The 26,299-nt window shown below is 53.0% G+C and overlaps 1 protein-coding gene across 13 annotated transcripts; it reads left to right on the plus strand.

The window, feature by feature from the left end:
* Positions 1-420: 420 nt before the first annotated feature.
* HPS1 (HPS1 biogenesis of lysosomal organelles complex 3 subunit 1) lies at positions 421-26,197 on the plus strand. Of its 13 annotated transcripts, none has more exons than XM_070223213.1 (21): positions 421-566; positions 1,718-1,850; positions 2,114-2,228; positions 3,948-4,064; positions 8,899-9,036; positions 9,254-9,396; positions 10,545-10,653; positions 12,881-13,041; positions 13,476-13,578; positions 14,322-14,420; positions 14,562-14,628; positions 16,587-16,642; positions 17,849-18,016; positions 18,103-18,282; positions 19,428-19,489; positions 19,840-19,974; positions 20,053-20,117; positions 21,210-21,355; positions 23,299-23,412; positions 25,079-25,161; positions 25,418-26,197. In XM_070223213.1, exons 4-21 carry the CDS (start codon positions 3,948-3,950, stop codon positions 25,578-25,580), a joined length of 2,109 nt encoding a protein of 702 aa, XP_070079314.1. In that variant the 5' UTR covers positions 421-566; positions 1,718-1,850; positions 2,114-2,228; the 3' UTR covers positions 25,581-26,197. The 13 variants fall into 13 exon arrangements, 10 of the variants coding, with proteins under 10 accessions (XP_070079314.1, XP_070079302.1, XP_070079319.1 ...); XM_070223201.1 differs by having other exon boundaries at positions 1,718-1,846; XM_070223209.1 differs by having other exon boundaries at positions 521-656.
* The last annotated feature ends 102 nt before the right edge of the window (positions 26,198-26,299 follow it).

Here is a 26,299-nt window from a genome sequence, read left to right on the forward strand (position 1 = left end):
CTGTAAAATGGGGCGAAAAGGGGGACGTTCCTAGTGCCTCAGGGCAGCAATCGCTCGACCTAAGCCACGTGGAAGGGCCAAGCACAGGGCGGACGCAGCAGGTGCCCAAGGCGGCTGCAGGCGAGACCTCTAACCCTGGGGGCCTCGGCGCCCTCCTTGATGACACGAGGTCTGGAAGCACTGGGCGGCTGCACCCGGCTCTCCAGGCCAGGCCGCCTAGCGGGAGTGGGCGGCACCGCGGGCGGGAGCGGGGCGAGGCGGGGCGAGGCGGGGCGAGGCGGGGCGAGGCGGGGCGAGGCGGGGCCGGGCGGGGCGGGGCGAGGCGGGGCCAGGCTAGGCGGGGCGAGGCGGGGCGAGGCGGGCGGGGCGGGGCGAGGCGGGCGGGGCGGGGCGAGGCGGGCGGGGCGGGGCGAGGCGGGCGGGGCTCCAACCTGCGAGCGGGATCGCGGCCTCCAGTCCCTCCCCGGGCGGGGCGGGGCGGGGCGGTCACGCGGACAGTCACGTGGCCCCACCCGGAAGCGCGCCGGCTGGCTCCGGGCAGGCCCGGCGGTGTTTGGCTGTGATCGGTACGTGGACCTCCCGGACGGTCGGAGCGCCGCCGTCGGTTGTCCCCTCCGTGGGCAGCTTTCTCCGGGACCCGTGCGCCCCTCCCGGAAGTACGGAGCGGGCCCCACCCTCAGCCGGGCTGTGTAGCCTTGTGCGGGTCGCTTCGCCTCTCGGAGCCAAAGTTTCTGCAGCTACGACGTGGGGCGGGCGCCACAAGCCAGGCCTTCTTCCCAGGGTAGCTGTGAGGTTCCGGGGGCTTTGGGGATGAAACTGCTGGTTAAACTGTAGAGTACGGGGCACACAGGAAGGCTGCCATTGGGCGGCAGCCCCGCGGCGGCGAGCTGCTAACTCTCGCCTGCGGATTCTCACCCCGGCGTCCTCCAGCCCTGCAGGGGCAAGGCCAAGGCTCCGGGGGAGCGGCCGCAAGACGGAGCTGCTGGAAAGCAGGAGCGGCGACCTTGCGCAGTTTCCTGGGGAGGGAGGCGAGGGCCCGGGGTCCAGGTGGTGAAAATTGGCGCTGGGGGTTTCTCCAGGTTGGCCCGGCGCCGTCTGGAGCTCCACTGAGTCCTGTGTTCCCTCTTTAGAGCAGGGTACAGAGGCGGAGAGGGAAATCACAAAATGACACCGGTGAGGTTCTGTCCAACAGCCTTTTAGAATAAAAAGAAGTAGAACCTAATGTCCACTAAAAAGCTTTCCCGTTCCTCTGGGAATATGACTTGAAGGCCAATCTTGCCGGTGATGTGCCCAGTCTCAGATGTGTGGCAAAAGCTGCTGGGCCCTTAACAGCCCTTTCTTCTTATTTGCTTACAGTGTTTGGTTTCCTAATTAAGCTAAAGCTTTATATTGTTCCTGCCTTTTATCATCAAAATGTGAATGATTCTGGATCCCGTTTAGTTCATCCTGTTATTTGACTGAAGGGAAGGGGGGAAATAAGAGTAATGACCCCCCTACCTGTATGTAAGAAAGCAGAGTTTGCTAAGGGCAGTCCTGCCTGGTCCCTCCCTGACTCTCACCATAACCCTGTAGGCAGGTGGAGCAGGGGTTTGTTCCCTCTTTTCACAGCCCCAATCTGAGGCTCAGAGAGCTTAAGGTGACTTGGCGAGGCCAAAACTAGAACCGGGTCTCTGGTGCCTTTTGTGGAGGTTTACTGCCATTCATTGCGTGGTTCCAGGACACCTCCTCTCTGGGCTTCTTCCCTGTCAGCCTGCAAGCTCCCTGGGGCTGCTCAGGGCACGTATGCTGACCACACCGTGACTCTGAGTGACCCACAGTGAAATGAGAGTGCTTGGAAGGAAACACAGTAGGTGGGAATTCATGTTTATGTGTACCTGGCATGTCCAAAGGACCGTGCTGGCTGGGTTCGTGTTCTCTGTGGTGGGTGGTGGGTGGTGGGGGTGGTGGGATACTGGCCCTAGGATGCCTGGCCATGGGGAGTATATTCTGAGCAGACCGCGTGAAAGCCAGGACCACTTTGACTTCTCAGTCCTTCACGAGCTTGTCCTCTCCCAGGACCAGACAGCAGATGGAACGAGAGCCTCTGCTGCCCTCATGACCTCTCTGTTTTAAGTATTTTCAGGACTGGGGATGCTCTGCTGCTCTCATGAGCTGGCCACTGAGTCTGCCTCCCGCAGCCCTTTCTGAACCTCTGGCTGTCCAGAAGCTCTGCTGTGCTCCTTGCTAAGGTAGATGATCCTGTCTGACCCACTCTGGGACTGTGGGAGGTGGACAGAGTGAGGCAGGCAGTGGACTGAGCTCTCTAGGGCCCTGCAGAGCTCTCTCATCCCCACCCCCTGCCTCAGCTCTGCATCCTGTTGTCAGCTCACCTGTTCTCTCCTTCCTGCCTTGCATCCAGGTGGTCATCAAGGCCTGCTAAGCCTCTAAGCTACCCCTCCCTTCCTCTCCTGGCCTCCACCAAGGTGTGGGCTCTTATTATTCCCCACCAGGACGACCAGTCTGCAGGGGCTCCCTGCTGTCGGCTACAGCCTCCATTCCATAGCCCACTGTTCCCCAGCCCATACACTCCCTTCCCATCAGGCCGGCCCCTCGAGCCCCCAACTTTGTCATACTCACCTCGGAGCCCCAGAGCAGCCTCTTCCAGGCCCACCTGCCCTCATCTGGCAGCCTTTTCTTCACATCCGTCGCTCTCCCTGTCTCTGCCCTAGTGTATAGCAGTTCCGTGGGAATAGGCAACATGCTTTGTTTTTCGTTGTGCTGGAAACATCTTGAGGCCAGTGCTCTAAGTGAGAGTTGATAAACCAATAGGAGATTTGGGAGGAATTCAGTGAGTACCACTAAGCTGCTCATATCGGGGCTCCTGAAGAGTGTCCCTGAGTCTGGGACTTCAAGATGCTATGATCCTATTGAGGAAAGGGGACATCCGCTCATGGCAGAGTTAAGCAGAGCTTCCTGTTCACTCTCACGTCTTAGCACACGTACAACGCGATCACATCTGTGTGGCACACTGTGGTACACGGGGGGATTTGAAGCCCCTGCCCAGGGTTCTCTCAGCTGCAAGCAGCCGGTTCGAGAGCCCTGGCCTGGCCAGGCTTAGGCAGGCTGCCCAAGGGTTGAGAGGTCAGTGTCTTGTTGCACCCCAGGGTCCAAGGCACAGTGTGTGAAGCTCCAGGTTAAGAATCTACCAGTTGGTGACTAATAAAACACATTTCACATAAGAAAGTATTAAAATGTGTGGCACAGAGGGTACCTGCTGCGTGGTGGGGAAGGAGGTTCCGACAGCCAGACCCTGGGGAGGGGTCTGAGGAAGCAGCAGCTTAGCAGGTATGAGGAAGAATCGTGGCCGGGGTCAGGCAGCCTGCTTCTACCCAGAGCGGGAGGAACTTGTGAATGAAATTCCTGTAATGCTGAATCCGCTCCTCGTGGGCTTTGAGGCTCATCTTCTGGAGCTGTGTTTCACTCGAGGAGACACATATCTCTGGACTGCCCAGAGGGAGGTGCCCTAGCCGCCGTCCATTCCAGACCAGGCACTGACTGCCATGAGCGTGGCTCCCTCATACAGTTGGCTCCCTGTCCAGATCAAGAGCTGGGCCCGTCCTTATGTTTGGTTCCATTAGGCCCCTGGTGGGTGTGATGCTATGGTGAGGGGGCCGGATAACAGGAAAGAGCCACAGCTTGGCGTTAGACAGGCCTGGGTTTGGATTCCAGCTCTGCTGTTTCAAGCTGCGCCTGTGTCCTCTTCTGTAAAATGAAGAGTAACTGAAGATTCCTCCTTTACCAAGTTGTTGGGAGGTTGTGATGAAATAACACCAGGAAGGCCTTGTGGTGCGTGGCCCGTAGGGAGGGCTCACTAGGTGCTTGCTGGGATTATGATCCTCCGTGTTACTCAGGCCAAGCTTCTGACATGGGGACTGGGAGGTGACCTTGACCTTGCTTCTCCCCGGCAGATGAAGTGCGTCTTGGTGGCCACGGAGGGTGCGGAGGTCCTCTTCTACTGGATGGACGAGGAGTTTGAGGAGAGTCTGCGGCTGAAGTTTGGGCAGTCGGAGAATGACGGAGAAGAGGTGAGTGCGGGCTAGGAGGGATGGCCGGGAAGGAAGAGGACAGAACTACCAGCAGGTCTGGAGGCAGGAGAACCTGTTCCCCCCCTCCTGGCCTGGCCCAAGGAATCGACAGGGTGGTGTGTGTGGCCCAGCATCCCTCACACCCAGCCGTGCACCCCCATAGGTTGACCTCCTGATGCTCTCAAGTGTAGTCACCCCCACCCCCCACCAGGGCTCACTGGGCTAACCGAGGGCAGGAGGGGGTAGAATTTTAATCACGCAACAGGGAAACTTGGTGTCATCAGTTTCTCTACGTGAAAAGTTCATCATAAGCTTAACCCATTAATTTTTTTAACAGCTATATTAAGGTATAATTGACGTGCTGTAAACTGAACATACTCAAAATATACAATTTTATATGTGTGTGTGTGAGGAAGATTGTCACTGAGCTAACATCTGTGCCAATCTTCCTCTATTTTTTGTGGGATCCCGCCACAGCATGGCTTGGTGAGTGGTGCTACGTCCGCACCTGGGATCCGAACCTGTGAACTCCGGGCCACCCAAGCAGAACGTGCGAATTTAATCGCTACGCCACTGGGCTGGCCCCTTAACGTGTACAATTTGATGTGCTGTAGTATGTATATATGTGCATGTGATTCCATCACAGTCAATAAAATGAACATAGCCACCATCCCAAAAGTTTATGCTCCCTCCTTCACCTCCCCTCACCCGGGCAACCACTGATCTGCTTTGCGTCACAGTAGATGAGTTTGAATTTGTGGACTCTTATGTAAATTATACATACATGAAATCATACAGCATGTCACTCGGGTTTGTTTTGGTTTGGTTTTGGTCTGGCTTCTCTCACTCAGTATAATTATTTTGAGATTCATCCATGTGGTGGCGTTTGTCGATAGTTCATTCCTCTTCGTTGCTGAGCCGTGTTCTGTTGTATCAACACGCCACAATTTGTTGTCCAATTACCTGTTGTTGGTCACAATAGCTGGGTTGTTTCCAGTTTTTCCTCTTAAAAATAAAGTGTCTGTGAACATTCACGTGCAGGTCTTTGTATGGACATCAGCTCTCCCTTTTCATAGGCAAACACCTAGGGTAGAAAGGCTGGATCATGGAGGTGTGTGTTAAACGTTTTAAGAAACCGCCAGACTTTTCCGATGAGGTGGTGTCATTTTATATTCCACTAGGAGTGTATGAGAGTTCCACTTCCTCCACGGCCTCGCTAATGCTTGGGGCAATCACCCTTTAATTTTAGCCCTTCTTATAGGTCTCTACTAGAATCTCATTGTGTTTTGATGTCATTTCCTTAATGACTAATGATACTGAGCATCTTTTCATTTGCTTATTTGCCATCCTTATATCTTCAATGAAGTGTCTGTTCAAATCTTTTGCCCATTTTTTATTGGGTTGATTTTTTCTTATTATTCTTATTGAGTTTTGGGAATTTGTTTTATGTTTTGGATCCACGTCCTTTAGTAGATAACGTGTTTTGCAGATATTTTCCTCCAATCTGTGTCTTGTTTTTGCATCCGCTTAACAGTATCTTTCAAAGAGCAGAAGTTTTTAGTTTTGCTAACTCCCATTTATCCACTTTTTGCTTTTATGGATCATGCTTTTTGTGTCATTTCTAAGAAATCTTTGCCCAACCCAAGAGTTTGCCCTATGTTTTCTTCTGGAAGTTTTATAGTTTTAGGGTTTTGTTTTTGGTTGTTTTTTTTTTTTTTGAGGAAGATTAGCCCTGAGCTAACATCTGCTGCCAATCCTCCTCTTTTTGCTGAGGAAGACTGGCCCTGAGCTAACATCCGTGCCCATCCTCCTCTACTTTATATGTGGGACGCCTGCCACAGCATGGCCTGCCAAGTGGTGCCATGTCCCCACCTGGGGTCCAAACTGGCGAACCCTTGGCCACCGAAGCAGAATATGTGAACTTACCCACTGTGCCACCGGGCCAGCCCTAGTTTTAGGTTTTATAGTAGGTCTAATGATCCATTTTGAATTTTTGTATATGGGGTGAGGTATGTATTAAAGTTCATCTTTTTTTGCATATGGGCATCCAGTTTAACACTTTGATGTTACAACTCACAGGTAGTTGCCATTTTCACCTGTACAGTTTCCACCCTATATTTTAAAGGAGTAATTTATTTTGAAAATTTTTCCAGATTAATTTTGGATTTAAAAAAATCTATTGTGGATGCACTAGAGAGAGCTCCTGTGTTTCTACAGTAGCGTGTGCTGCTGCCTCTCCTGCTCTCATGGCTCGAGCTTCAGCTGCACTCGCTCCCCTTTGGCGAGTTAACCCAGCCCGACATCACTGATGCTCTTGTCGTAGTCTTTAGGAGTAAAATAAGACTCCAGAGATCCTGGGCGTGTAAGTGGTTTGACTTAAGCTGAAAACCAGATCTGTCTGTTAGGTTCTTTTATTTTTGAGCAGTCAATACACGTAATTTTTAAGTTAAGAATTTTTAAGTATTTCAATTCTTAAGCTGTTATTGCAACTAGTAATTTGATGATGTTTCTCTTCCTCTTTCTTAAAAACCTGGTAAAGGAACAAACTCCTGATTTTTCAGTTTCTAAATGACTAGTATAAAGAAAAAAAGTCTTTAAAGTTTTATTTCTTAAGTATACAACATGTACTTTTTCCTGATCCTATAAATAACATGAATTAATTGTAGGAAATTTGGAAATACAGAGAAGTAGTTTTTAAATGACCGATAGTCCTATTACACAGAGCTATTAGCTGTTTAATATATTTCTTTGGGTCTTTATCTTTTATGTATAGTTGGGATCATACCACATTTCCAGTTTTATTTCCTGTATTTTTCACTTGCAATTGTATCAAAAGCATTATTCCATTTTGTTAAATATTCTCAAAAGCATAAATCTTAATGGAAACATTATATTCCAGTATATGAATAAATGCAGCATCATTTATTTAACCATTTCTCCAATACTAGACATGTATATTGCTTCTAGTTTGCTATAACTATTGCTGTAAGGAATATTTGTGCTTGAATTTTATCCCACATCTTAATATTTCCTTAGGCTAAATTCCTGAAAATAGAAACATCTAGTCAAAAGCCATTCAAAGATATTGTACCACTTTGTAATTCCTCCAAGTACTGTATGAGAATGCCCCTTTGCACTCTGCCCACACCAAATATTTTCATCTCCCCCACCAAAGAAATTCTTGCTACACCTGCAGAAAAAAAGCTACTACCTTTAAAATGAGTTACTTGTACACAATCTAGATTTTTAAATGACTTTTAATATAATTTGTTCATGACAGTTCAAGAAAATTGTGGTATGCAAATAATTCAACAAACATTTCCCTATGTGGAGGGGTATTCACTCAACACTGCTAATTGAGAACCTACTATGTGCTAACCTCTGGGGTAATGCAGTGAACACAGCAACATGACCCTGCTCTCCTGGAACCTAGAGGCTGAAGAGGGAGGACATACAGTGATCCGATGGCGGTACACACAGTGCGTTCAGGGAGTGAGAAATGGTCTGAAGAAGTTCAACAGGGTGTGGGGAGGGGCGTGACTGGGACGGGGTGACCTGAGGGGGTCCGGGAAGGAGCCATCTGAGCTGGGACCTGAATGATGAGAAGGACCCGCTGTTCAAGTTTGACTGACAGACTCTGCAGCAGCTGGACACAGACTTGGTTCCTGAATGTTGAAAATGTTGGAAGAAAATACGCTCCATGGCGCTGTGTCCCACTCATATTTTAAATGCCGCACGTTGGCCCTGGCCGGTCGCCCGTTTTTCTTTTCAAGGCAAGGTCTTCCTCAGCTCCTCGCGGACTCCACCAGCTCAGATCTGCCTTCTCCGTATTTCAGCCGAGGTTCCCTCCCGACGTCGGCCTGTGGAAGGCCTGCTGTTCCCCGTCTTCCTTTTCGTTCCACAGTGAGGATTGGAGTGGCGGCCATTCCTCTGGCTTTATCCCATTCTTATTCACACATTTTCAACAAATCTGTCCAGTTTCCTTTTGGTTTTATTTACTTCCTTATTTTGGAGGGCAGAGAGGATGGATTGGGGAAGAGCTCATAAAAGTAAATGCGTGTCTGTTATGGAAATAGGGAAAGCACAGAGACATGCAAAAAATAGGAGGAAAATTACTCATAATCCCTCTCTCCAGAAGTAGTAACTTTAACAGTGTTGGTTTTCTTAATATTTTTTCATTACTTTGCTTTTTCTATGTGTTTTAAAATATAGAGCATTCACAACCAATTTTTTTTAACAGAACATTGTATCAGAGGAGTTTTCCACGTCATTGAAACACTCCAGCATTTTAAGTAGCTGTATATTCTTCCGTCATTTAGATGTACTGTTATTTATTTAACTGTTCCCCTCGTCCTGGGCACTTGCATATTTTCAGGTTGTCTGCTGCTGTTAATTATGCTGTTGTGTGCATGTTTGTGTGTGTATCTTGGCCTCTCTCTCTGATTATTTTTCTTAGGATACTGTCCCCAAAGTAGCCGCACTGCAGTGAAGAGTGTGGACTCTGGGTCCCGTAGCAAACTTCCTTAGAGCTGCCCGTTCTCCGTTAAATGCCCCAGACATTGCAGTGTGGAGATGTGGCCTCGTTCCTTGACATTTCCTTCTAGATTCGGATCCTGAAGAGCACAGGCAGCTGGCTGACCCTTCTCAGCCTTCCTCAAACCACCCGAGGTGTTGGGGGCTGTCTCTTTTTGTCCCCCTGCCTATCAGGACAGTGATATCCTCCCAGGCGGGTCTTAAACTATGGAGACCCTTGATGGCAAGGCCTGGGTCTGGTCCATGCCTCTGTCCCGGTATCTGGTGCTCTAAGGAGTGTTATTTTCTTCCCCTCCTGCAGCTTCCCGCCCTCGAGGACCAGCTCAGCACCCTTCTAGCCCCGGTCATCATCTCCTCCATGACAATGCTGGAGAAGCTCTCAGACACGTACACCTGCTTCTCGACGGAAAATGGCAACTACCTGTACGTCCTTCACTTGGTGAGTGGGCAGCCTGGGGTCGGTGCTCTTCTCCACTCTGCCCCACGGGCTGCCCACCTGCCTCTCCCTTATCTTGAACTTCAGACTCCTTTAGCAGGCAGAAACTGTGTCTTACCAAAATGTCCTGGGACCCGAGCCTCCCCTCACTGTCCCCAGGGGTCAGGGCAGCTGAGGGGAGTCCTCGGGGCTGGCTGACCTCAGCCCACTGTGCCTACAGTTTGGAGAGTGCCTGTTCATCGCCATCAACGGAGACCGCACGGAGGGCGAAGGGGAGCTGCGGCGGAAGCTGTGCGTGCTCAAGTACCTGTGCGAGGTGCACTTCGGGCTGGTCACCGTGGACGGCCAGCTCATCCGAAAGGAGTGAGTCCTCGTGGCTGGTCCCGTCTGTAAGCCCCCTCTGGAGGCCAGGCAGTGTGTGCACAGCCTCTGTGAAGCTGCCTGTCCACACTCTGCCCCTGCCTGGGGCCCAGGGTCCCAGAAGCGGAGCTCAAAGGAACCTTGGAGATCATCTGATCCAACCGTCTCATTTTACAGATGACGGCCATCCAGCTGGTTGGTGGCAGCACCCAGCCTAGAAATCAGAGCCCGGGACTCCCAGCCCGGTGCCCCTTCCACTCCCCAACATCCATCAGCACGAACCTGGTCTGAGCTGGTCCCCTCTGACTTCTCAAAGCTTTAGACTCTTCCTCCAAAAGAGTGCGTGCCCATGCACACACATAGAATCTTGCGAACGTTTTCTGAGGAGTCAGGCTTGGAACCCATCCCTGGGCCCACAGTAAAGAACCCAGCAAAAGGGAATGGTGGTTCAGAGTGTGCAGAGGTGGGGAGGACCCAAGAAAAGGAGGCTGATTGGAATGTGGACCCGGCAGAGGGGTTCATGGTGGGGTCACCCATGTTTCTTAAGTATGTATTGGGAAGTTGCAGAGTTTGAAACTGGTTCGTTTGAGTTGTAGAGATGTGAGCAGTGCCCCTATTAAGGCACTTATCAAAGAGCAAACATCATTTCAGGTCACCTGGGCCCTGGCAGACCACAGTTTCAGTGGCAAATGCTGCAGGTAGAGAGTGTCTGTTGCACAGACCACATTGACCAATGTAGGTCTTGTCAGCATTCAGGATGGCTGCAACCCTTTGTATGGCCCTGATTTAAAAAAAGCAAAAACCCTAAGGTTTTCTGTTTTCAGTAGCCTCTGGGAGAAGTGAGAGGGATAGAAAGCTCAGGTGCCTTCCCAGGTCTCTCTAGATGGCTTCGTCTCTGTGTGAGAGACACTGGGAGGGCATCAGTTTGCTCCACTGCCTGACTCCTGGTTGTGTGCCCATCCCGCTCCAGCCCGTGGCTGCAGCACAGCCTGAAGACGGCCCCTCTGTGCCTGTGGGCTCTGCCAGTTGATTGGCCCTGTCCCCTGAGCTCACCTGGCTCTGACATGATCTGGGACTGTGTGCCTTTGGTTGAAGTTGGGGACAGCCAGCTTTTGCATGGTCTCTCCTGCTGTCTCTGGCTCTGTCCCCAGGCTGCGGCCCCCAGACCTGGAGCAGCGCACGCGGGTGTGGGAGCAGTTCCAGAGCCTGCTGAGGACCTACGGCCGCCTGCGGGAGCAGGAGCAGAGCTTCGCTGTGGAGGTGACTGCTGGGCTCGGGGCTCCTCGGACCACGGAAGCGTTTGACCCTGATGAGTGAGGGCACAGGCGGACCCTGACAGTCATTTAGAGAGCTGCTCTTCCTAGCCACGTGGTGGTTGAGTACTCTGATGGGCCTCCCTACCATAAAATAGCTGGATCCTGAATAAAACAGACTTTTTCCTGCAGTTTTTGGGTTTACAGGAAATTATGGGAATCTCTGAAGATTGCCCCCTCAACTCTGCCCCCCCCCATAAAAATTACATTGAGCTGAAACCAGAGCGTAGAGAGGTGAGAAATGAGCAGCGCTGAAGCCAGGACTGCCTGAGTGCTAGGGGTGGCACCAGCGCCGCGGCCAGGGAACTGCGCCCGAGGCCAGCAGCACATCGGGGAGCTGAGCTCCGGACCCCTAGACTCCTCATTAAACACAGACCCAAAGAGTAGAAGTGGCCTTTGTCAGTAGTGCTCTTGGCTCCCTGTGTAGACAAACATGGTTTCTCTCTAGATCAGTGGTTCTCACACTCAAGGGTGCACCAGAATCATCTGGAAAGCTTGTTAAATAGAGATTGCTGGGCCTCACCCTCAGGTTCTCATTTGGTAGTTGGGGGGGGGGGTGGGCGTGGGGAGGCTCTAGAATTGGCATTTCCAACAGGTTCCCAGGTGATGCTGATCATAATAACCATAACCAGCATACAGGAACTACACTTTGAAAGCCACTCTTCAGAGGACAGATTAAGGGCAAACAAATATGAGCTCACAGTCAAAGTTCAGACGCACAACAAAATAAGCCACCATGAGTGAGAGTCAAGGGGTCAATCACCAACAGAGCTAGATTCCCAAGGAACTTGATATATGGGAATGATTAGGTGTAGAGTATAGAATAACTTCATATGAAATATTTAAGACGTAAATGCTAGAAAAGAACCCATATAGAGATTTTAGAAATGAAAACATAATTGTTAAAAGGAAAACCTCAAGGGATAGGTTAAATAGTAGATGAGACATAGCTTGAAAGAGAATTAGTGAACTGGAAAATAGATTTGAAGGAATTCATTTTCCCTCCTCACTCACTCTTCCCATAACCCTACAGCACCTGCTGTATAAGAGTGTGCCAGACCCCGGGGGTGCAGAGATGGGTGAAGACACGGTCCCTGCCCTTGAGGCACGTCAGCCACACATACACACTAAAAAATACCATTGAGGACCCTGGGTGCTGCCACATGGGGCTTCTTCTCAAGATCCACCATGGCACAAAGGGTGGTGTGGTCAACTCTCTGAACCAACAGGAAAGGCTTCTCGTAGGAGGTCATCTGATGCAGTTAAGATAAAGTCCAAACTCCTCCTCAAGCCTGCCAGGCCGCGTATGACCTGCCGCTGCCTGTGTCACCCGGCCTCATCGCACGCCTCTCCTGTCCTCACCCACTATGTGCTGGCCACCTGGGACCTCTCCTTCTCAGGAGGGCTCTACGTTTAGCCCCGTGCAGTGTGGTAGTCATTAGCTGCATGTGGCCGTGGAACATTTGAAATGTAATTAGTCCAAATCAAGTTATGCCATACAGGTAAAATATAGACTGGATTTTGATGACTTAGTACAAAAAAAGGATGTCAAACATCCCATTAGCAATGCTTTTATAGTGTATGTTGAAATGACGATATTTTAGATATACTGGGTAAAGTGAACTATTAAAATTAATTTTACCTGTTTTCTTTTTTAATGTAGTTACTAGGAAATTTTAAATTCCACATAGGGCTTGCCATATATTTCAATTAGACAGCACTGTTCCAAACTCTCTCCCTACCTCAGGGCCTTTGCATATGCTCTTTCCTCGGTTTGCAGTACTGCCCCCACCCTCTTTCTCTGTCAGGCTTTCTTGTTCCTTAGATATCAGTTTAAAGGTCCTCTCCTCGGGGACATTTTCTTTTGAGCCGTACCCAAGTAGGTCTGTTTTTCTCCAGTTCAGAACTGTGTTTTTCCTCCTGCACACTTATTACAATTGGCACTTATTTTGTCTGCTTCCTTGCATGTTGTCTGTGTCATCCACCAAAGTCTAATGACCAGACTTTCAGCCCCAGGAAGGCAGGGACTGTGCAGGTCTGATTTTCCTTTTTCCTGAGTATCTGGCGCATAGTATGCACTCAGTGTGGACTGAGTGAATGTACCCACCAGCCAGGGCCCAGAGCAGGACACAGTGGTGGCTGACGTGGTTTCCCCTCTGCCTGCCCATTGCCAGGCCGTGGAGCGGCTGATCCACCCCCAGCTCTGTGAGCTGTGCATTGAGGCGCTGGAGCAGAACGTCATCCAGGCTGTCAACTCCAGCCGCGAGCGGGCCGGCGAGGAGGCGCTGCACGCCCTCCTGCTCGTGCACTCCAAGCTGCTGGCTTTCTACTCCAGGTGAGCCTGAGGTCCCAGCCCCTTCCCTCCCTTTGAAGAGCACCTCGTCCCTGGCCAAGAGAACCTTCCAGACCCATCTCTGCCACAAAGCCTTCTCAGATTCTTCAGTTCTTCAGCCCCTCTCGGCTCACTCCTTTCTCTGAATTATTTCTTCCTGGAACACTGTCTCCGAGTTTGAATTTAGGACTTCCTGATATGCTGTTCCTGGTCCCTTTTGGTTTCCCATCAGTAATTTTTTTGTTTTAATACAAACAAGTTTTATTTTAAAAATTGATGAGTTAATTTTATTTATACCTTGCCTCTCTCCAAAAAAGGGTGAGGTCAGTTGACCGTCCATGACTCCTTGAGAGTGGGGCCATGCTCCAGATTCCCCTAGCCCGCCTGCCCCCATCTGCGGCCACACGCTGACCAGCCGCCTGTTCTGCTCTCTGCAGCCACGGGGCCAGCTCCCTGCGCCCAGCTGACCTCCTCGCCCTCATTCTCCTGGTTCAGGACCTCTACCCCAGCGAGAGCACAGCGGAGGACGACGACACTCAGGTCTCAGGGCAGCTCCCTGGGCCGTGGGAGGCCGTGAGGGAGACGGCTCAGAAAACTGGTCTGGAGGGTGCTGGGCAGGCTGCCTGGAGAGGCTGTGGGTTCCAAACCATAATTCTGGGCCTGTGGTTGGGCATGACCATTTTCTCCTGCTTTCAGGATGTAAGGGGAATTCGAGAATGCATGCTGTTTTAGTGGGTTAAAAGTGCAGAGTTTGGGAGTCAGACGGTCCCAGCTTCACCACTTAGCTCTGTGAGCTGGGCAGGTCCATGCGCTGTCTGAGCCTCAGTTCCCTCATCTGTGCGGTGGGACAGTGATGGCCTCTTCCTCCCAGGGTGGTTATGAGAACTAAAAGAGATGGTTTACCCAGAGCCCAGCAGTGCCTACAGCGTAGTGCATGCTCCCTGTGTGGCAGCCGCCATCGTCACCATCGTCATCCTCATCATCGGTGGTGGTGGTGGTGGTGATCATGGTGGTTGTGGTTTGGATGGCAGTGTGTGGGAATTTCCTGGAATTTTGGTGGTTCTGGAGAAAGACTACACCAGCTAGAATTGAAACCTCCTTGGAGAGTGAGGACACACCCCCAGCACTGCTCCGTGGATGGGGCGCAGGGGGATGCAGGGGCTGGAGGGCCCTGCGTGGCCCTCTGCTCTGAGGGCTGCACTGTGAAGTGCTGGGGGGTGGAGGACCAGTGGGGAGGAGCCGGTCAGACATACTCTAACCAGCTTCTCCTGTGCCTGTCTCAGCCTTCCCCATGGAGGGGCCGGAGCAGCCAGAACATTCCGGTGCAGCAGGCCTGGAGCCCTCACTCTGCAGGCCGGGCCAGGAGGAGTTCCGCAGGGACCGTAAGCTCTGCACTGTGCGGAGGGGAGAGGGGAGGGCCTGCCTCTCCCGGGAGAGTAGGGGCCAGGGTTGAGCCCGCCTGAAGAGCCCGCCTGAAGAGCCTCTCAGAGCCCTCGGCCCAGGCTGCCCTCTCTCCCTCCCAGGAGACAGACAGCTCCCTCCCTGAGGAGTACTTCACACCGGCTCCTTCTCCCGGGGACCAGAGTTCAGGTGAGACCTGGGGAGGAGAGGATGGGGAGGGGAGGGGGGAGATGCCAGTTGGCAGCCCTGGGGAATCCGTCTTAGGGTTCTGTGGACGCCCACCCCCTATAAGGGCCCAGCCACAGATGCCCAAATTCCTGGAGTACAGGACCCTGTCTGCAGCTCCCGCTGTCCACCTTGCAAGCGCCAGCTTGAAGTCAAGGACTGTTAAGGCCGCTCCAATGATTCCTAGAACTTTTTATGACAAATTGATTTCATTTGTGTGTATTCTCTCCCTTTTCTTTTTGTAATTAAGAAGTAACCAAGTAATTAAAATTAATAATCATTTGATTTCAGTATGATTTAAAGTATAAATATTCAGTTTATACCTTACCTGTTTTTCAAAGTAAACAATTAAAAGAAAAATGTTCAAAATTTTATTCACAAAATGACAGCGTTGCTTAGAGAAATAGATAAGCCAAAATCCAGACTCTTGAGGTCCCTGTGAACAAGCATCACGTTTATCTCAGAAGTACTGGGGAAAAAGGAAGGATGGTGTGGTTCCCGTCACTGATGGAAGAAAGAAGGCCAGGGTTTCCGGAGGAGAAACTTCTCAGACTGAGTTTTGAAAGGAATTTCCTGTGTGGCCCCCTCAAACCAGTGGTTCACGACCCTGGCCGCCCGTTAGAATCGCCTGGGCAGCCTCAGCCAGGCCAGTTAAGCTATTCGTGGTCAGTGTGAATACTTGTAGAAATTTCGCCGGTGAGGCCAATGAGCGTGAGGGCGGGAACCAGCGCCCCGCCGAGAGTTAGGTTAGAGCAGTGGGGCTCAGCCCTGGCTGCACAGTGGCCTCACCTGGGGGTTTCAAGAACTGAAGCTGGGCCTGTGCGGGACAGTCTGACTTAGCTGGTCTGGGGTGTGGCCTGGACATCAGGATTTTTAAGTCTCATGTGCAGCCTCGGCTGAAACCCGCTGAGTTAGATGTTCTTAACTTTAGGTGCTTGGATGGGCTACAGGAGCCAGGGCCCCCTGAGGTCATGTGCCAGCTCACAGATGCTTGCATATTTCTCTGGGGCCGGGTCCGTCACAGTCCTCAGTCCTCTGAGCTCTCCATGAGCCCAACACACGTTGAGAAACCCCACTTGGGGGTGTTTGCTGAAGTTCCTTTTTCTGACGGCTCCCTTCCCTTCTTGATCACGGTCCTTTTCCTGGCCCCTGTCTCCCAGGGGTCAGTTTTTTTATGCCGCAGGGCTGTAAATGATGCCGTTCCGCGGTGCACAGAACTCACAGCTTATAAATTGCTTGAGTTGCGTTCATCCATTTGTAAATCAGGTGTCTGAACCACAGAAACAGGCTTCCCCAGGGAAACGTGATTGTAAATGATAGTTATTTGCAGTGAACTGTAAGAGAGAACACTATCGTTACAAACATCGCGCGTCAAATATTGAATGGTTCCCTGGGTTTTTGTGAGCTGTCCCAGGAAAGGAAATCCAGCTTAGTTCCTAGCACAGAGTAGGTGTTCAGTGAAAGTTTGCTGATTGACTAAAGGACTGGGGAAATGTAGAGCATGTGTGCTGCCTCCTAGTGAAGAGGCACTGTTATAACCAGGGAGGGGGCCTGAAGGATTGGCGAGGGCAGAAACAAGGAGGGGATTAAGGGGGTCCAGGAGGGGCTGAGGAATATGCCCCCCACCATTGCCAGGTACGCCCGCAGGAGCCTGCTCCAGCCGCCGGCTTCAAAGGGAGCTTCCTCCCCCAGGCCAGGCCGCCTTAGCCCGGGTGCAGAGTTCACCCTGCACCTGCCGGCTTGGGATAGGATGGGAAGGCCAGTGCTGCTCCAGTCCACACCATGGTGCCCTTGCCCCTCCCTGCCAGGGGCTGGGAGCCACTGATGGTGCAGGGCCATCTCTGTGCCACCCTCCCCTCTGACACGCTGTTGGCCATTATTTACATTTTCCCATTATTTATGTTATTACTTGTGGCCTGCAGGTAGCACCATCTGGATGGATGGGGACACCCCACCCACTGATACTCCCCAGGTCCAGGTGAGTTTCTCCTGGGGGAGGGGTTCTGCGGGGCACCGGCTGATCTGAGCTGTGGCCGGGAGCGCTGGGCAGTCAGGGTTTCTCCTCTGGGGGTGCCCTGCACCAGCACCAGCCTCCGTCCTGCCACCTCAGCGATGGTCAGAGCGGGGACGGAGCGCAGCCCAGAGGCAGGGCTGGCGGGCGAAGGGGTCCTCAACTCCTGAGAAATCCCACCCTCCTCTCTGTTCTTGGGAGTGAAAGTCCAACTTAATTTTTAATGTTTTTTCAAATGAGAAAGTAAATATATTCATTGTAGAAAAATCGGGAAATACAAAAATATGGAAAAGGAATAAAAATCACTCAATCCCTCCCCAGATGTTAACTGTTAGTAGACTATTAGATTTGAGTGTTTCCTTCTAGTCTTTCCAGTGATTTTTATATATTTATATGTATGTACACACACGTACTACACATGTTTTTTTCTTTTTACCAACTTTGAAACCTAATGTGCTTCATTATACCTTTTCCTTTCGTCGTTTTCCCATTTACTGGGCATTCTTCAACAGTGTGGTTTTTAATGACTCTTCAGGAGTCTGTCACCTGTGTGTTATTATTTATGGAGCAGATCCCCAGAACATACAGTCCATCATATGTTTTTTCTTTATCATGAGACCACAGTGACATCCTTACAGAGAAATTTTCGTGGCATCTCTGATAATTTCCTTAATTCTCTACTTTTGCTCACTAAAAGCTTGCTTACTCAGAGCCCTCCATGCTGCTGGAGTCTTGCTCATTTAGTCCTGTTGTGCCTCAGTTTCCCCATTGGAATGGCTGTCAGGATGTTCTGAGGGTGGGTGAACTGACAGTGTTACTTCAACGCCATCATCCAGTAAGGGCACAGGGCGGGAGCCCCTTCCCCCCCGTGCTCCCGTCTGTCCCGCCGCCTCCTCCCTTCATCACCCTCGGCCCCTGCTTGGCGTCCAGGCCTGACTCCGGGCCGGAAGGCCCAGGACCACCTGAGAGAGAGACAGGTGGCAGCCGTCCTGGAGCTGCAGGGGCTGTTTCCACCGAGGGTGTGGATTTGAGAACTGCGGTTTCTCGGAGCTGAAACTGTTATCCCTCCTGGTTCACAGGGAGGACAGCGAGTGGGCAACCGTGGGTGGATCCCATATGAGGAGGCCAGACGGCTCCCCACCCTGACCCCTGACAGTCCGTCTCCCTCCACAGATGGCTGAAGACACCCTCCAGACACTGCTCCCTTGCTGCCCGGTACCTTCCAGCCCCAGAAGGATTTTTCTGGATGCCAGTGTGAAAGACAGCTACTGCCCCATGGTGCCCCACACCATGTACTGCCTGCCCCTGTGGCCGGGCATCAACATGGTGCTCCTGACCAAGGTGGTAGCACCCCCACCTGCCCCAGCGACGCTCCGGCCTGGACGCTCTGCCAACGGGCTGCCCCTGCCTTGCGTTTCTTCCCTTAGAGCCCCAGCACACCCCTGGCCCTGGTCCTGTACCAGCTGCTGGACGGGTTTTCCCTCCTGGAGAAGAAGCTGAAGGAGGGCCAGGAGGCCGGGAGTGCCCTGCGGTCCCACCCCCTCGTGGGGGACCTGCGCCAAAGGATGGACAAGTTTGTCAAGAACCGTGGGGGCCAAGAGATTCAGGTGAGACCCAGATCCCGGACATGCCGGCCTCGGGGAGAAGAGACGGGGCCTGCTCGGTCCACAGCGGGGTAGGGGCAAGGGCTCTGGGCCCAGGTCCTGCCCACCATAGGTTTGCGATCCTTGTTTCCCCATTAGGAAATGGGAACAAAAGCTTAGAGCGGCACGTGACGTTTTCAGAATGTTTTTATGTGAATTTGGCAGAACCTGAGTTATAATTCCCGTTTTTTAGATGAGGAAACTGGGGCTTAGGCAGAGAGTGGACTTGGCCAAGGTTACTCCCTGTGAGCGGTGGAGCCAGAGCCTGACTTCAAGACTCAGTGACAGCCAGTGGTCCGCCCATGGCGCCCCGAGCAGCGTGGCAGGTCACAGAGGAGCAGGACACAGGCCACTCCCACCCCCGGGGGCTTAGAGCCCAGGTCTGGAGATGAGACCAAGGGACGTGGACAGTGTGTAAACAGTGAAAAACAGGGCACAGTCTTGTCAGGAGCCTGGAGGGACGTTTGGGAGGGGTAGATCACCTGGTTAAGCGGCTGGGGCTGCTCCCATGGCGGGCCGCACTGCAGTCTGTTGAGGACCTGAGATTCGTCATGGCTGGAGTGTGCATTGGTCCGAAAAAGGGCAGGAGGATTAGAGGAGGCAGAGCGAGCAACCGAAGGCCCAGACCCAAGTGGATGCAGGTTCCTGGCCCCAGGAGGCGGAGGCTGCTCAGCATCTCCCAGTGCCTCCGGGCGTCGCAGTGCGTGGGGTCAGAATGCAGGGTCCTCCCTTAGGAGATCGCCCAGGGCTCCTCCCACCGGCTGCCTGTGTCCACCCTGCCCTGGAGGCCTGCCCTGTCCTTCTGACAGTGTTAGTTTATGTGTCTGCTGGCTGGACAGTGAGCCTAGGACATGGCACACAGAAACTGCTCTTCCAATAAATGTCTGCTGAGTGAACAGAACATGGTGTAGAGCGGGGTGCAGAGAGCCGGGGGAACGTGCCGGAGACCCAGCTCTGGCTGTGCAAGGGCGGGTGTGTGCTGAGCTCAACGCTGAGGCTGTCGGGAGGGTGGTGCCCTCTCGGAGCCGGACATCAGAAGGGTCTCCCCTGGACCTCACTGTGAGAACATCATCACCTGTCATCGTAACCTGTCACCTGTCCTCCTACAGAGCACCTGGCTGGAGTTCAAGACCAAGGCCTTCTCCAGAAGTGAACCCGCCTCGTCCTGGGAGTGAGTGGGGGGCTCTGGGGATGGGGTGGGGAGTCGTTTGGACAGAGAGGCTGTCTCCCCTAGGCCAGGAGGGAGAGCATGCTCCAGAAGGTGCTTATGAGGGCAGAGGGGGTCCTGGGAGAGCAGGGTCCCACCCCCGGATGCCCGAGGTGGGTTGGAGAGCAGAGAGGCTAGAGGTTGAGCAGGGCTGTGAGGACCCAACACTGGGGGAAAACTGAGATGCTGGCCCCTGGCTCGCTGAGGGTGAGGGTGCACTCCATCAGCTGTGTCTGTCATCAGTTAGGAGCAGGGGTGACCACAGGGCTCCCAGGGCCCTTCCCGCTGTGACGTTCTCATCTCCCGGTGCCCAGGTTGCTCCAGGCGTGCGGGAAGGTGAAGCGGCAGCTTTGCACCATCTACCGTCTCAGCTTCCTGACGGTGGCTCCCGGCCGGGGAGGCCCTCAGCTGCCCCGGCACCTGCAGGAGCAGGTGCAGACGCTCATGCAGTAAGTGCCGCGGGCCCCTCGGGAGCCATAGCGGGCTCGAGGGGCGGGCACCCTCACTGCTCCCTGCCTCCCCTGCAGAGAAAAGCTGATGGACTGGAAGGACTTCCTGTTGGTGAAGAGCAGGAGGAACGTCACCATGGTGTCATATCCTGGTGCCCGCGCCCAAGCCTGCCCGGAAAGGCCCCTCGTGTCTGCCCATCTCCTCCACCTGCTGGCTCTGGACTGCGGGCTTTGGGGAAGGAGAATGTATTCCACCAGCTCAGCTGCTTTTCTCTGAGGAAAAATAATAGGAGTTAGTGTCCTCAGTGCCTTGTCTTAGGAACCCTCCGAGGCTGAAATTTCAGAAACCCCTGCTGTGCCACAGACACTGATAAAGGCCTTGGAGAGGTTTCTGTCAATGCTGTGCAGCCAGCAAAGTGGTGATGGGTCTTCCACGAGATGGGTCCTGGGGTCAGCCAGGTTTCAGAGGCCATGTCCTCCTCCTCGGTGGTTATACTTCACAGTGGACTGTGAAGGCTCTGAGAAGGCCTGCAGTAAATATGTTTATCCCTGTTTAAAAAACCATGTCCAAGACTTATTTGACCCTTTTCTTATGGAACACCAGTTTTATCAAATACTGATTTTTCCCTGGAACTCTCTATAAAGCAACTTTTCTGATAGTAAAATCTCTAAAGGGTCAGGCCTCCAGTCTCCTGAGACTTCTGTCTTCAGCTTGCAGGTGAAAGGACAGACGGGGCCTCGTTAGCCACCAGCCACCACCCTTCCATGGGTGTCTGTTCCCCTCTCAGATGGGAACTGTCCAGCCTCTCAAGATGAAGTGTAGAGATGAACAAAATCACAGTGGGGTGTGTGGGCCAGGCAGTCAGCTAGGCTCGCTCATCAGCTCCGCAGCTCTGCAATCACACCAGCCTCCCCGCGTGTAGAATTTAAACTCATCCCTCACGAAAATGATAAAATATGAACATACCGTGTTCCTGTTGGGTCCAGAGCTCCCCATATTAAATGTACTAGCGTCAGGGATCCATTGTACTCGCATCTTAGAACTTCTCACGGTCGGGGGTTCAGAGGTAAAGAGAACTGGGAAGAAGGGATCCTAGGGGGTGGGCTGGAATGGCACCCCGCTGGGAGGGCAGGCGTGGCCTCCCGACTCCATGGTGTCCCCTTGTCCTGCGTCCAGGACAGGGTAGCTCCTTCTCTGGTTCCTGGCTTTCCGAGTGCCTTAACTCTGCCCTTCACCTACCTCGAGGACTTCCCCGGCTTGGTGCATTTCATCTACGTGGACCGCACGACTGGGCAGATGGTGGCCCCGTCCCTCAGCAGCAGCGAGAGGACTTCGTCAGAGCTGGGCAAGGGGCCCCTGGCCGCCTTCATCAGAACCAAGGTAACTGCCACCCCGGCCGGGCGCTCTCCACCACCCAGCAGACACCATGTGCTGGCCTGACCTCTGCCCTCAGGCTGGGGCTCCTGGAGGACTCTGAGCACACCCACCTCAACCTTCCTGGCCTCTTCTGTCAGCGTCCATGCCCGGCTCTGCGGGCTCCAAGGAAGACTGGCTTATCTTCATCACCCCAAGGGCCCGATCAGTACCCGGGGCCACGTGGGCCTCAGTCCAGGTTGGGGGTTCTTCCCAGGTGTGGACTAGCACCTGGATTAGCAGTCTGGGCAGCGAGGTCAGAGGAGGAAACGGCCAGGGCCTGATGCCAGGCCTGGCATAAATGCCCAGTAAGTATTTGTTGAATTAACTAAAACAGAAAGAAGAAACATAGGTTAATCAATCTGAGTATCAGAATTTAAAACTAGGTGGTTTCTACTAAGGAAACATCCCCTGGGGGTTCATTTCTTCTCCTTAACTGACTCTTCCTCTTTATGGCAAACTAATATATGTACACTTGTATATACTGTACATATATAATGCTATGTAGCATAGTATAATATAGTATATTGCATGTGCATATATATATTGTGTGTGTGTGTGTCCACATAAAGTATATCGTAATCGTCAAGATAAGATGGGTGACAGGAGGCCTGTTGGAGTCCCAGCTCTGCCCCTCCCCAGCTGTGTGACCTGGGGTGTTCCTTAGTCTCAGTTTCCATTTCATTATCTGTGAGAGAGGAAGGTAAACTATTGATGTCGTAGAATGAGCACAAAGATTACAAATGCACGAGATGATGCATATGAAACACTTGGCTTGGTATGTGGCACAGAATATGGGTGGAGTTTGCTGAGCGTTTCCTGGTACCATCAGCAGCAGCAGCAGCATCTTCGTCTTCGTCCTCTTCCCGGAGGTGGTTGTGGTTTCTTTCACTGTTGTTCTGTGCAGTCGGTTGTGGTTGAGATCATTCTGTGTGTGCACTTGTGTTTACCACATTTCACTTCACTTTATATCGGATGCATTTCCCCATGTCATTAATTCTTCATCAACAGGATTTTTAACAGCTCCACGGTAGTCCATCATGTGACTGTAACATAATTTACTCAGCCGTTTCCCTGGTGTTGAGCATTTAGATTGTTTCCAGGCTTTCACTGTTATAAATAATTCTGCAGTGCACACCTTTGTGCATCCATCTTTGTCCTCTTCTCTGATTATTTTCTCAATATGGATTCCCAGAAATGGAATTACTAAGTCAAATGGGAGGAATTTTTTTGGGGTTATTAATACGTGTTGTCAGATTTCTTTCCTGAAAAATATAGCAAATCCACGTCTTTGTTTGCAGATTCAGTTAGACGTTTTGTTGTGGTCGGCTTTGGAGTGAATCGTGTGTGTCCCCCACTAAGCTTTCTGGTGAGAGTGCTCATCAGGCCTTTTCGAGGGGGATGCGGGAGCCCGGCGTCCCTGCTGCCTTCCCTCGGCAGCTCACAGGCAGCATCAGCAAGACCCTGAATTAGGCCAGAGAACGTCACAGAGGCATCTGAGGCATTGGTCCCTTATCCACTGTGTTTCCATCGGACCCCATGTGAACCCTGGTTTGGATTCAGCCCTGGAGCGGAGGACCCCCTGGATCAGGGGGCTCTGTGTTCACACACCGTACTTGCACCTTCCCGGCCTAATCTATGCCAGATTCCTGGCCCTGGACCAGCCCCGTGAGCCTTATAAAGTGTGGATTAATAATGTCGCTGGCTGTTTTCTCACCTGAATGCTGAGTTTACTAGTTAATGGCTGTGTGTCTAGTAAAGTTAGAACAGCATCTTCACATGTATTTGATCGATACAGTAGCCATGGGGCTGGTCCATCCATCCCTCCATCCAACACCGATTTGTTACCGAGCTCCTGCTGTGAGCTGAGGCCGTCTGTGGGCGCTGAGCGTGCTCTCCTGCTTTCCCAGGTTTGGTCTCTGATCCGGCGGGCGCGCAGGTACCTGCAGAAGGGCTACACCACGCTGCTGTTCCGGGAGGGCGACTTCCACTGCTCCTACTTCCTGTGGTTCGAGAACGAGATGGTGGGTGTGGCCAGGCGCGGGGCAGGACAGTCCTGAAATACTTTCCTTTCCTGTGACTCTTGGACTCCTTTCTTCTGGATTGTGTTCAGTCTGTCTGTCTCTTCGTCTCTTCTCGTCCCTGGTGGAGCTGACAGGTAAGCACAGCTGGTCGGGACCCAAAACTCAGAGTATATTCGCATAGGCCCTATGACCCCTCCTCCCAGCTCTCTGAAGAACCCACGCCATTGTTAGGGCAGTGTCCAGGTACCATGCGAACAGGTGGATGCAGACCCCGAGTGAGAAAGGATGCTCAGGTTGCGTGCCGCCTCAGTGGTGCTTCCACGTCATCAGCTCCACCTGGGAAGCGTGGCACACCGTGGTCCCCTCGTAGAGGTGGAGAGACCGAGGCTCGAAGCAATTACCCATCCTGCCCGAGGTGATGCTGACAGTGTGGCTCGGGTCTCTGGCCTCCTGGGCCTGTTCCCCAGACCTCACAGTTGCTACAGTGTAAGCACAGGTCAAGGGGACTTGTCTGTGTCTCCCCCCGACCTCGCTCTGTCTCTCTGTTTTTCCTTTCCCCGTTTCTGTCTCTATTTTCTCCGCGCTTGTCACCTTTAATCATTATCCCAGCTCTCTAAGGGCCAATTCCTTCTACCCCTCACATTCCCTTGGTCCCTGTTCTCCTGTCCCCTCCCTGCTCATGCTCTGCCCTCGGTGTGAGCCCTCCTTCCCTTCACCCTGAGAGCAATGCCCCATCCCGGCCCAGGGTGCACGTAGTTGTTGGGTCTCTCACAAGCTCATATCCGCACAGTGCCCTGTGATGGCTGGGGCCGGTGTCATTGGCCCCAATGTACACATGGAGACACTGATGCCCCACAGATTAAACACCATAGCCAGGGCCACCGAGGTCATAAGCGATGTAAGCCAGAACCCAGGCTCAGCTCTCCTGACCTGCAGGCTCCCATCTTTGCTCTGTGGCCTCTCAGAAGTGCCCAGGATGTGTGGATGTCCTTTCCCTTAGCTTCTGGGGAGAGACAGGGTTTCACATGTGTGGTTGGTCCCACAGGGTAACAGGCTGAAGCAGAGCTGTTGGGTGGGAGACTGGCGTGCAGGTGCAAAGGCGGGCTGTGCCATGTGGTCATGGGCAGCCACTTGACACTGCTGGGTCCACCTCCTCACCTGCAGGCCGGGCCCACAGTGCCCAGGCAAGCATTTCGAGGGCCTGTGACTGTGTTTGGCACAGAGTGGGTGCCCGATGGATCTTGATTCCTTTCCCCTCCCCTCCTCATGCACCCTGCAGTACCTGCTGCTTTCAAGGAGAGATGTGGGCCTTTTGATGATACCTTGCTCTCCATGACACCTCCCTGGTCGCCCTCCTGGCAGCCCTCCCAAGCACGTGCCTATCGCTCATCACGCAGGTCCACTCATGGTTGGGAATGAGAGCTACCGCGTGCCAGGCACGATGCTCGGAACTTTATAGATATTGTTCCCAATGTCATTGGGAACTTATTGTTGTTCCCACTTCACAGATGAGAAAACAGGGTAAAAAGAGGCCCATGTGTTTTCCCAGGCACCCAGCGCACCAAGCAGGGCTGAGCCAGCCAAACCTGGTGTATCTGACTCAGCCCATGTCCTTCCCACCACACCCACTGCCTCCCAGTTCAAGACCCTCTTCCTCCTTCCTCAGGGGCACAAACTACAGATAATGGAGGTGCCTGTCCTGTCCGATGACTCGGCTCCCGTTGGCGTGCTGGGAGGAGACTACTACAGGTGAGGCCGCCTCAGGAGGCTGCTGGGAACAGCGGAGGCACAGATGCTGGGTGATAAGTGTGCATTCCCCCAAGGGGAGCAGCTCCTCCTTCAGGAAAGCCCCCAGGAAGCAAGGGGCAGAAAAGGCCTTGCTGGCCCAGGTGCTGGGGCCTAGTGGGGTGACTGAGTCCCTGCACGGTGCCAGGAGAGGCCCCTGGCTTTGGGAGCCGTGCCATGGCCTTGCTCCTGAATCCTGTCCTCCCTTTTCTTTCTCCAGGAAGCTCCTACGATACTATAGCAAGGGCCACCCAGCTGAGGCTGTCAAGTGCTATGAGCTGCTGGCCCTCCACCTGTCGGTCATCCCCACGGACCTGCTGGTGCAGCAGGCCAGCGAGCTGGCCCGGCGCCTGTGGGAGGCCTCACGCGTCCCCCTGCTCTAGGCCAGCCCCGACTGCCCTGGTGCATTCTGCCTGTGCACCCTGGTTCTCCAGGTCCAGCCCCGCTTGCAAGCATCCCCACAGCAGCCTCCTCCTGTTCCTAGAGGCCGCCTGAGGCTGGCCCCGAGTTCCCAGGGCAGCCCCAGGGTTTCATGAAGAAACTCCACCTAGACCAGCCTCCACTGGGTCGTGAGCAAACGTCCAGTGCTTCCCTCTGGAGAAGGAGGGAGGCCAGGGGTTCTGTTGATCTCCTTAGAACAGCAGTGGCTGTGATGCTGGAGCTGGGGCAGCCACTCTGTCACACTGCCTCTTTGTTTATCCCCAGGAGACAGGGAGGAAGTCCCCAGTGCCCACAGGTGTCTAGAGACACCCTCCTTTCTGCTGTCCTCGGAGTGGAGAAAGAGCTTGTCCCTCGGCAGGCCATTTCCCTCCCCGGGTGACAGATGCTCCACTGGCTGGGTTTGAATTTCAGCTCTGCCTCTTCCGCTCTGCAGCTCTGGGCAGCGTTCCTAAACTGTGAACCTGTCTCCCCACGTTTACAGTGACAGCATCTCCCTCTCAGGGTAGTTGTGAGGGCCCCAGACACGCGACAGCTGCTCAATAAATGCTGGTTATGGTTATTGTTATTGTTCAAGCCAACATGCCTGGGCTCCTGAGCCTTCTTGGAGCCGAGAAGCCCTGGCGAGGTTCTAGCCCCTTCGTGCCCTGCTCATTCTCTGCTC

Source organism: Equus caballus, chromosome 1 (assembly GCF_041296265.1).
Source record: "Equus caballus isolate H_3958 breed thoroughbred chromosome 1, TB-T2T, whole genome shotgun sequence".
Classification (NCBI taxonomy): domain Eukaryota; kingdom Metazoa; phylum Chordata; class Mammalia; order Perissodactyla; family Equidae; genus Equus; species Equus caballus.

What these genes read in the sequence shown, in the direction of transcription:
- HPS1 (XM_070223213.1), top strand. Translation starts at nt 3,948, where the DNA reads ATGAAGTGCGTCTTGGTGGCCACGGAGGGTGCGGAGGTCCTCTTCTAC. An exon ending in ACCTGTACGTCCTTCACTTG is followed by an intron (nt 9,037 to 9,253) that starts GTGAGTGGGCAG and finishes CTGTGCCTACAG; the next exon opens with TTTGGAGAGTGCCTGTTCAT. An exon ending in CGGAGGACGACGACACTCAG is followed by an intron (nt 13,579 to 14,321) that starts GTCTCAGGGCAG and finishes TGCCTGTCTCAG; the next exon opens with CCTTCCCCATGGAGGGGCCG.